The sequence below is a fragment of the Montipora capricornis genome, chromosome 1 (genome assembly GCF_036669925.1).
Source record: "Montipora capricornis isolate CH-2021 chromosome 1, ASM3666992v2, whole genome shotgun sequence".
In the NCBI taxonomy this organism is placed as follows: Eukaryota; Metazoa; Cnidaria; class Anthozoa; order Scleractinia; family Acroporidae; genus Montipora; species Montipora capricornis.
Genome location: NC_090883.1, coordinates 12,881,000 through 12,890,999, shown reverse-complemented (window position 1 = coordinate 12,890,999; position 10,000 = coordinate 12,881,000). Strand labels below are relative to the sequence as shown.

Sequence of the window (10,000 nt, the reverse complement as noted above, 5' to 3'; positions counted from 1 at the left end):
TGCTTATTCAAGCAACATGATCTGAAGTCACATACTCCAACTTGCTATGTGAACATGAAGCAATTAACTCTATATAAGCTTATTTTAATTAGTGAAATTAAATTATCGATTGATTGAATGATTTCCTTAATTCACAGGCATCGCTTTTTATTCAGTCTAATTAACAGAATTTATTAAATTGAGTCTTAAGTTAATTATACACATGCAGTATACAGTTTTAAATGACTTAAATATGCTCTAATGATCTAAAAACAGGACTACACACCCTTGTAATTGACCCTTTTTGGATCTACAGGTATGAAAATTTATATGATTGTTAGGCTTTGGATTCAATTAAAAACTTAGGGGCAAAGATAATCTAATTTTTGCAAAAACTTACGTTGTATAGGTGATATTCTATAACCTATTTCTGGCTGTTACTGTAATCTGAACGTATATAGGAAAATGTATAAATAATGAGCAACAATCTGGAAACCGATTTTCAATAGACCATATTCGTATTCTCAGTATTGGACTGGAACTAGCTTGCAATGGAGGCTTATGCGGAGGAATATATTAAAAAGTATTTGCATGTAAAAAGATTCCCCTGCATTAGCCTCCATTGCAAGCTAGTTCCAGTCCAATACCGAGAATACGAATATGGTCTATTCCTTGCTGAAGCACATTTTCACTCAGTTCCTTCTTAATCAAATGAAATTATTGCCTGATAACCCAAGGCTATATTGTTGTTAATTTTTCAGTTGGGCTAGTGGATGTTCTTCATGCCCATAAATTTTAAGCAACCTTTTTGGTGGTGGGGGGGTAAATAATTACATTTTTTTCAAATTACTGGATTACTATAAGAAAACAAATAATTATTTCAATTGTCAATTTATTATTTATCGTATTAACCTGGGAAAAAAGTTTGACTGTTATGTAAGTATATCCTATTTGCAGCCCACAAACTACAAAACTGATTTCCTTGCACCAAGTTTTTGCATGAATTGTTAGGCTTTGATTTACCATTGTCTAACCTTAAGCACAACTTAATTCCAGTAAACTATGTTTGCCAAAATGACCTGTTGCATTGTTCTCTTTATCAAATGACATCTACAGAATAATACTGGGAATGAGTTTATCCAAAGTTGTGTGTTGTTGAATTTTAATGTTCACCAGACTAAGTGTAAAATGGAAGAAGATACTGTTTATATGCATATGAAATTACTTAGTTATTCTACTTCTTAATTCTTAAGTGTATTGGTTGGAAGTGGAGGGGGCTCAATGACGCATTGTAAAACTATGAGCACAGACTATGAAATGAAGCAATCAAATAAACTTGTATATATGTAGGTGATGCAAAGTGCGAGAAAGGGTTTAGTGACCTGTTAAGATTAGTACTGGTTAAAATGCTTCTGATTGGTTGAAAAGATGGCAGAAGGTTTTTTTAAACTGATCATGTAATAATGCATAATCATTCAAATAAATGCTCCTATGTTGCATTTGGTTAATTATACTACATTCTTTAATGTCTGATGTGGAGGCATGGTGGCCTCATGGTTAATGTGCTTGACTCCCGATCAAGGGTTTGAGCCCTGACCAGAGACATTGTGTTATGTTCTTGGGCAAGACAATTTAGTCTCACAGTGACTCTGTCCACGCAGGTGTATAAATGGGTAATGGCAAATTTAATGTTGGGATAACCCTGCGATGGACTTACATCCCATCCAGGGCGGAGTAGAGATACTCTTACCGGTAGTTGGTTTGTGCTTAGGAAACCGGGATAAGCTCAGAGTGGCCTGTTGGCCCACTTGGCTTGTATGCAGACTCTACCTTTTACCTTAATCTCTGAGCAGTTATTTTAACCTTTGTCATATTGCAACAGTGCAGAGCTCTACTAAAAAAAACAATATTAACACTGCCATTTCACCCATATTATGTACACTCAAGAAACAAATTTCAAAGGGGTAGGCAGAGGACTAGATATAGACTGTATACAATGCAAGTTCCTGAGTATACCCCATTGAAATTTGTTTCTTGTGTTTCTCTAGCCGGGAGAAGAACTTTTCCATGTCTAAAGCAATCAGTGGTGAGATTTCAATATTGCTGAAACTCTCATGACTGCGGTTTGCCCGTACTTGGAAATGTTAATTAATGTTCCTCTAACACACATTTGGAGGTGCCATGCACCTCTCATAAGGTTTAACAGGATTGGCCAAGAAAACAATAAAATAAACAACAGAAACCATGGCCTATTCCTGAAAACAACAGAGGTGGATGAGTCCGGGAGCAAATAAAATTAGAGGTTCCGAAGAGCTGGGTGACTACTGCACATTTGTACACTGTGTGGGTGAGGAATTTGCAATTTGCAACTTGTTGTTGCATGTTGCTGGTCGATAATAATCACTTCTGTGACCAAAGAAACAATCTAATTTGGAAACAGTAATGGTAGGAAAACCTTTCTACCTACTACCCCAGACCCCATCCAGTTATCTGTAAACCGCTTTGAAGAATATAAAGGTTTCAAATAAGTAGTATAAAGTTCACCAACACAAGTAGACATAAACAGTGCAAATTCTTTCAACATGCCTTTATTATGCCAACATTGATTGAAGACAAGGTTGGGAATGCTTGATTAATACAAACGTTTTCAATGTGATACTTTATATATGATACATTATATAGTTATCACTGCCTAGATCAAAGAATACTACTTTGGAATATGTAATTTTTATTTATCTTCTCTGAGTAACTAATATGCTGTTACTAAAATATATACAGCAGCTTTCATAAATGTTCTATTGACCTCTTTCAGTGCCAAGATGGTTCATCAAGATGGCAATTTATCTACAGTAAACAATTGTTCTCTTGTGCACTACTTAAACAAGAATTGAAATAAGGCCCCCACTTATAGAAAAACTAACACAGTAAGGAATGTAAGTGTTTAGACAATAAAACAGGAACCATTTTCCCTGGCCAGGTACTGAGAAAAAAACATCATAGTTCAGTGTTTCAGCCAGAAAATTATACTTAAGGGCCAAAGTGGCCCCTGAAGACTTGTTTCAGGGGCAAATTTCTTAGGAAAGGGCTCAAAAGATAATATTTGGACCTAAAAAATTAGTCGCCAGAGGTCTGGCATGAAGGACCTGGGCCAAGAACAATACAAAGGCATACAAGACAAAGTCAATGACCAAGGGTTTGTAATGCATTATAGGGAGACACAGCAAAGCAAAAGGGTGGATTGACTTCTTTTCTTATGTTAAGTGTTAAGAAGCAAAGATCTTTCAATATGGCTTACTAGAAGAACATAAGGTGTCCTCAATTATGGCAACTAAACTAGAATTTCTGGTCGTCAAGAAACAAATGTTAGTCGCATTGTACATTGTGAGTTCATTGGTGACCATATCGGTGAACAATTTTGAGCCTTGGGATGGTTATTAGAATAGTATCCCTGGGTTAAACTTGCATGCAGCCTTGTAAAAGTAAAGGGCTAAATTGGCCCTTTCTCCATTTCTCTGGGGGCCTTCTCTAAATGCAATGTAGGCACTGGCAGTAAGTTTTATACTAATAATATTTCTGCAAGAAGTCATGTGCATTGTATCAAATAATATGTATTTAATACCTATAGGCTGGCTCTAAAATTACTTTAACACCATCCAGACAGCAAATACAATCATTTGACAACATAAATACCATATGGCCGCACGGTAAAATCTAAAAATATTCACAAGAATATTTTCAACCTTAACTCGGCAGAAAATAAAAATATTCAATTCAGCCTCGGCCACCAAAACAATGTTATTAATAGAAAAAATAGTGCATTTGAAAAGATTTGAAGTAAGCCTAAACCTAATACAGGCAGAAGGCCTATATTTAAGGAATACGTGTCCAAGAAAATAGAAGCGATTTTCCGTATGTTAGAACAGTGCTCTGTAACGAGCAAAAGCTCCTTTTTAGATTTGAAATTCGAACTTCTTTGTTTCCGTGCGCGGAAAAACTAATTGCACATGAATACAGAACAACAAAAACAGCACATAAGACCACATGTGATGAGCTGCATCTCGCTAGCTGTCGGCAGATCTAAGTTTACATGCTCGTTATGTATATTTTCCCGCGCTTATTTCTACTTCTATGGTATAGGTTACATGTTTTAAATTAAAATATAACGGAAAAGATTCACCTTTCGAATCGTTAATGGCAGTCTGATTCAACATCGCTTGAACTGAACTGCAATTCAACCTTTCTTTTTCCTGTAAACACTCGCTACGTCCGCCATATTTCTTTAGAATGTACTTAAACCAATCAGCGAGTTCGTATGAATGGGCTAATCAACAAAGGTGTTAGTTCAGCGTTGGCCAGGGTCTTCTCCAGACGAGCCGCCATTTTAAAAATCGCAGACGAGAAGGCCCTGGGGACGAGGTTGATTTTATGGTACTTTGATTTTTCAACAAAGTAGCATGATTTGTCTTGGCCGCCATGTTGGAGGGCATACTCTTGCCCTCCAACATGGCGGCCAAAACTACTTTTTGCTTGTATCTTGTTAAATGTTTGATAGTTGAGTTCAGATGTGCCATAAACGTTACCAAATCATCTTTTCAACATTTTCCTTGAAGTTCAAGTGCAAAATTTGTGTCAGAAAGCGGTAATTCATAATTTTAAAAAAAAATCAAGTTTGGGTCACGTGACCAGCTACGGACTTTCTCATTTTAAGCAAATGGTGCGGGTTTGAAAAACCAAATCACTATTATTTTGTTTAAGAGATGACCCACTAATAGTGTTTCGAAGGCAAAATCATGAAACTTTCATTTTCTTAAAAACGATGTCACATGACCTCTTAGTGCAAGTGGCCTATTGTGTTGCCTATAAGTAACACCACATACAGATTTCTTATTGTTAGGCAAATGAAGTTCAATCCAAAGGGCTTGATAACAAGAATTGGAGACTCGTTCAAGGACGTAGTATTTACAATTCTGATCAATGAACAGGCCAACACCACCGGCAGATAAAGGTGTCGGGACTGATTCAAAACAGCAACCTGGTAATTCTGGGACAAAATTAAAACTACATTCACGATCGCATATACGAGTTTCTGTTACACCAATAATGGTAAAACGGAAATTCAATTCACTTAAAACGTGTTGTTGAAATTCTTCGAAATTTTTCTTTAAGCTACGTATATTTGTATGCAAAAAGGAAATTTTTGATTGCAACTGTTTGCTGTCAATGAACTGCGCAAAGCTGTGTGGAGAATAATATTTTGAGCGAATCCTATTGGAAGTAAAATTTATATCAGGATCAATATCTCTATCAAGAGAGTTTAGCTGGAATACACTAAGGTCGTAGAGACTACTGAAAGAATCTAGCGATTTTCTAGAAGGTCGATTATCATCAATTAAACTATTAAACTGTGGGTGAGCAGAAGTCAGGTCTTTGCAGCTATAATAAGGTAGTTGCGCGAGTAGGGCCTTAATTTCGATCGCGGACTGTTTTTTTGCTTTACGAGAAGACATTTTTATCGTGTACAATAGACATTTTAGTAAAGTCTAACCTTCAGTAGCCAGTTTACGTTTAAGTTCGTCAAGGTCCGCCATGCTCTTGAGCTTGGTTATGCGCGATGTGGAGTCTTTTCGCAAACAAATATCGGAACCCTTTGACCAGCAATATTGATAGTGGAATTCTTCTTTAACCTTTTTAGCCTGGAATAGGACTGCTTGCCTTCTTGGTGAAAGATGATCGTAAATTCTAGCCGAAGACAATGAAGACCCTTCTGGTAAACCAACCGCAACTGGGGTTACATTGCTAATTTCTTTCCGATGAGACATTAGAGATTCCTTTACCAGCCGTCTCACGAATCTGCAGACTATAGGCCTTGGATTTCCGGCGTTGTTTCTTTGCGGGACACGATGGGCAGTGTCAATATCTTCGATTGAAATATTCTCTCCCATTTCTTTAAACAATTTTACACAAAGCTTACTTGTTGTTGAAGCCGCTTCGTTCGAACACACCTCAGGTACACCGACTATTTTAACATTATATTGGAAGCTATATTCTTGGAATTCATCAATGGCGTTAGCAATGGCGTCCATCCTGATCTTGACCTCAGTGAGTTGTGAACTGAGTCGTTGCAACTCTTTGCTGGCAGTGGTTTTGAAGCGAATAAGGTCATCATATTCCTTGCTAAGGAACTCAAGACTGTGAGATACTTCTTGAGTAGAAGGTGCGGCACTACTGTTTTGTTGTTGAATTAAATCTTTTAGTCTTGAAATCTCCTCCGATAATGCAGAAACTTTAGATTTAAGATCGTTATTTTCTTTCCTTAGGTTGACAATAGACTCAGGCATAATGTGACACACGAAACAAGAGACCGAAACAAATAGATAAAAGCAATTAAACATCAGAAATTTACGAAAGGTGGAAGATATTACGCAGAGCACTCAAACACACGTCCGTCCATCTTGGCCACATCACGTACTTATTTCAAGCTTACTGAGACATTCCAGTACACGCATTTTAAATCCTGTCACCCACCCGGAGTCAAAAAAGGCTTCGTGAAAGGTGAAGGCCTGAGACTACTAAGAACTAACTCTTCACAGGAGACTTTCGTAGAAAACATAACAATGTTCAAACTACGCCTTCGAGCGAGGGGCTACCCAAACAACCTTATAGATAAAACACTCTCGGAAGTCAAATTCTCTGACAGAAAGAAAGCTCTCCAAGAAAACACAAGAGTGCGCAAAGAAATATTGCCCTTTGTAACGCAATACAACCCATCTGTGCCTAACCTACATGTAAAACACATTCTAATGCAGAAATGGCATCTTATAGAATTGCAACCTAAACTTAAAGAAATGTTCAGGGAACCTCCGATCATTTCTTATAAAAGAGGCAGTTCATTGAGAGATATAATGGTTAAAGCCAAACTGTAGTTAATCTCTTTAACGCCACATGTAGAGAAGCAATTACATTCATGCGACACGTTTGCGGGATCTGTGAATGGCCTGTCACTATTTAATTACTTGAAACCAGGTGCAAATCAGGCCAGCTTCACATTAGAAAAAATTGATTAATGTCTTATTTAAAAATTCTTACAATTTTACTTGTTTCTATTAAGTCATATAATGAACATAACTGTGAGCACAGGAAGATGAAGGAAAAGTCAAGTTAGAATACAAATTTTGTGATGTATAGAAGACGTAAGGCCCAGTTCAGACGCTGTACTTCACCTGAGCTGAATCAAATACGAATTTAGACCTGGCTGAATTGATTCAGATGCCGAACTTAATTCACAAAAGCATACCATGACTGACGAAAATTGCAAAGTTTTAATAACTTCTGCATTTGATTTGGCTCATGTGAAGTACGGCGTCTGCATCAAAGCCGCTCCACAGCCGTAATTCCTGGCTAAGCCAGGCAGGAAAATTGCTTAGCTGATCCGAATTAGACCGGTCGTTCTGAATTGATTCAGACGCCGTACTTCACATGAACTTAATTCAATGAATTTGATTCGGCTTGTGTGAAGTATCAGAAGCAGGCCTAAAAATTAATATTATTAATTTTGTGTCACCCTGACTTTCAAATTAATGATCATTTTGAAATTATTGATCATTCTCAGAATCAAGACCAAGTCGTCGATACTGGCTTTTGTAGAGTAACAGTAATGGGATACAAATACCAAGGCCGCCTGCACACACCCAGTTTATCCAGCGCACATCCGATGTAGGAAACATGAAAGTAACATCAAACAACAGAATCACAAAATTCCCTAATATAAGCCCAACACCAACTGATGTCCCCTCCCCAACAGGATATACACACTCCATAATCAACTCAAAGAAAAGAGCAAAAGTTCCATTAAATAATAGGCCAATTATAATAATAGATCCAAACAAAATTTCTTTGGAGAATGGCAAGATCCTTGAACAAGTCATGCTGAAAAGTAGCAGCATCATTACTGTGCCAATGAAGAGGGCGACTAAAATATGTTTGGTCCAATGCTTCACAGTGTCAGCTGACCTGAAAAGAGACAGTTAATTAGCAGATTCAGAATTCAATTTTGGTGCTATATTGATACGACACATTCCCAGAAGGCAGACAGGCACGAAAAGCCTAATTAGATCATAACAATTTTTGCGTACTATCAATGTCCTTTTTGGTCACAGGATAATGAGAGGATAAAAATGAGTCCTGCTTGTAAAACAGAAATGGAGAAATTCTCCATTAAATTTAATTTATTTTAATTTATTTTTAATAGAAAATACGCACAATCACGTATAGAAGATGTTCTTTTTTAATTTCTAAAGCTTTGGCTAAATTATGTGTCAGGCGTTTCAAACTCTTCGTTGCAATATTGTTGCGAAGGCACTTTCTTTAGTATCTTGTTCGCGTTTTCTGCTATAAAAGGACCTGCGAAGGAACTTAGATTATCATTTATGTCAGGTGAGAAATATGTGAACAAAATATTTCTACTATTTTCAGGGTCTGAGAGTGCTAAACTGTCACCGAACTAAACGTTCGAATCGCGTGAACTATCGGTTCAGATGACCCCTGCAGAAGACTTTTTCGAGTTCAACTCCCCCTCCCGCGAGAATTTCCAGGGTCCCATCCGTCGGGGGGTGTGGATTTTTTCTGGAACAACCCAATATCACTTTTTAACTTTATGCATTGCTTACTGGGAAATGCATTTTTTTGGAAACAGTGTTCCCTGCTAGCAGAGGTCTCTTTTCTTTTGGGTTCGCTGAGCTAACAAGTACAAAAAAGACGTCTCTGGCATGGGTTGAAACTCACTGTGTTGAGCAAGGGTGGCACTTAGCGACTGAATCCTCACATATGCGGAACAGTGGTCTCAAGTTACAGTCAGCAAATATATCATGGGGCATGCATTTTGCACAGTGCCACCAAATGTCGTGGACGGGGTTTGGGTAAAAGTGAGTTTTGACCCATGGCAGAGATCTCTTTTTCCATTCTCATCAGCCCATCGACTGCAAAAAGAAAAGAGATCACTGCCAGCAGGGATGAAATATTGGTGATAATAACATGGGTGACAAATTACTCCTTAATTTCGGCACAAAATTTCAGCATTAATTTAAAATATACCTGAAATTACCATGTTGCCATGGCCAAACCCTGGTGAAAAACCTCAGAGGATCTTTTAAAGTTCTTGAAAGATCATCAATTGCAATTAGGAGTTGTAAAGATCCTCAAAACGTCAGCGAGGTTCCTGTGAGGATCTTTCGAAGATCCTGGTGAGAATCATCAATAATCCTTTGAGGATCTTTTAGGGATTCTTCAAAAGCTTTAGGGGTACCTGTTGATGCCTCAATTACCGTAAATAATGTCTTGCGCAAATTTGATCGGAAGAAACCATTTATAATTAAAGGATGTGACTGTTAAAACTGAGCTACTAATTTAAAGGAGTAATGGTTCATTTATGACAATTGATACAGTAGAAAAATCAATGCTGTACTGTACTGTATATATTATCAATACAATCTAAAAAAAGAGTCACTTTATTAAAATTTTATTAAATAACAATGGGTTAAGTGATAAGAACCGGAACGAGAAAAGTCACTAAAGAAAGTTGATACTCTTGTTTATACAAGGGCCATTACTTCATTGTCTTGACAAAAAATGCATCAAATACAAATAAACCAATGGTGTGTTCTATCAGAGATAGTTTACTTATTTACATACACTAACTTTTTTTTTTTCCCGTTAACTTTATTTAACTTCTTTTGCTATTTACAAAAGATATAAATGTCATAAACTAAACAGCCATCTCTACTAAAGGGTAAATGTAGATTAAAGAAAAGCTGAACTTAAACAATTGGCAATACACTAACTTGACATGAAGTTAAAGGGGCAGTGGCATGCGATGCCATGCGCAGTATATATAATTTTTCACACACAGATTTTAACAGACGTTATTATTAATTTTTTTTTTGGCTTTTTCTGTTTAAGTCTAGACGAAAGACGGCTTAAAGGCACTAAAATGCATATTTATCAATTATCGATGATTTGGAGTCCA

The 10,000-nt window shown here is 37.0% G+C and overlaps 2 protein-coding genes across 2 annotated transcripts in view; both read right to left on the bottom strand.

The window, feature by feature from the left end:
* Positions 1-2,551: 2,551 nt before the first annotated feature.
* On the bottom strand, positions 2,552-6,354 carry LOC138056802 (uncharacterized). Its single transcript, XM_068902737.1, has one exon. It carries the CDS (start codon positions 6,315-6,317, stop codon positions 5,520-5,522), a length of 798 nt encoding a protein of 265 aa, XP_068758838.1. The 5' UTR covers positions 6,318-6,354; the 3' UTR covers positions 2,552-5,519.
* A 70-nt stretch (positions 6,355-6,424) lies between these two features.
* Positions 6,425-10,000, bottom strand: part of LOC138056725 (solute carrier family 49 member 4-like) — a 22,179-nt gene continuing 18,603 nt past the window's right edge. Inside the window, exon 3 of the mRNA XM_068902622.1 lies at positions 6,425-7,989. Coding sequence (XP_068758723.1) covers positions 7,572-7,989 — 418 coding nt within the window. The 3' untranslated portion in view covers positions 6,425-7,571. The remainder of the gene's footprint in view (positions 7,990-10,000) is intronic.

Excerpts from the sequence above, each read along its gene's own strand:
- LOC138056802 (XM_068902737.1), bottom strand. The coding sequence starts at position 6,317 with ATGCCTGAGTCTATTGTCAACCTAAGGAAAGAAAATAACGATCTTAAA.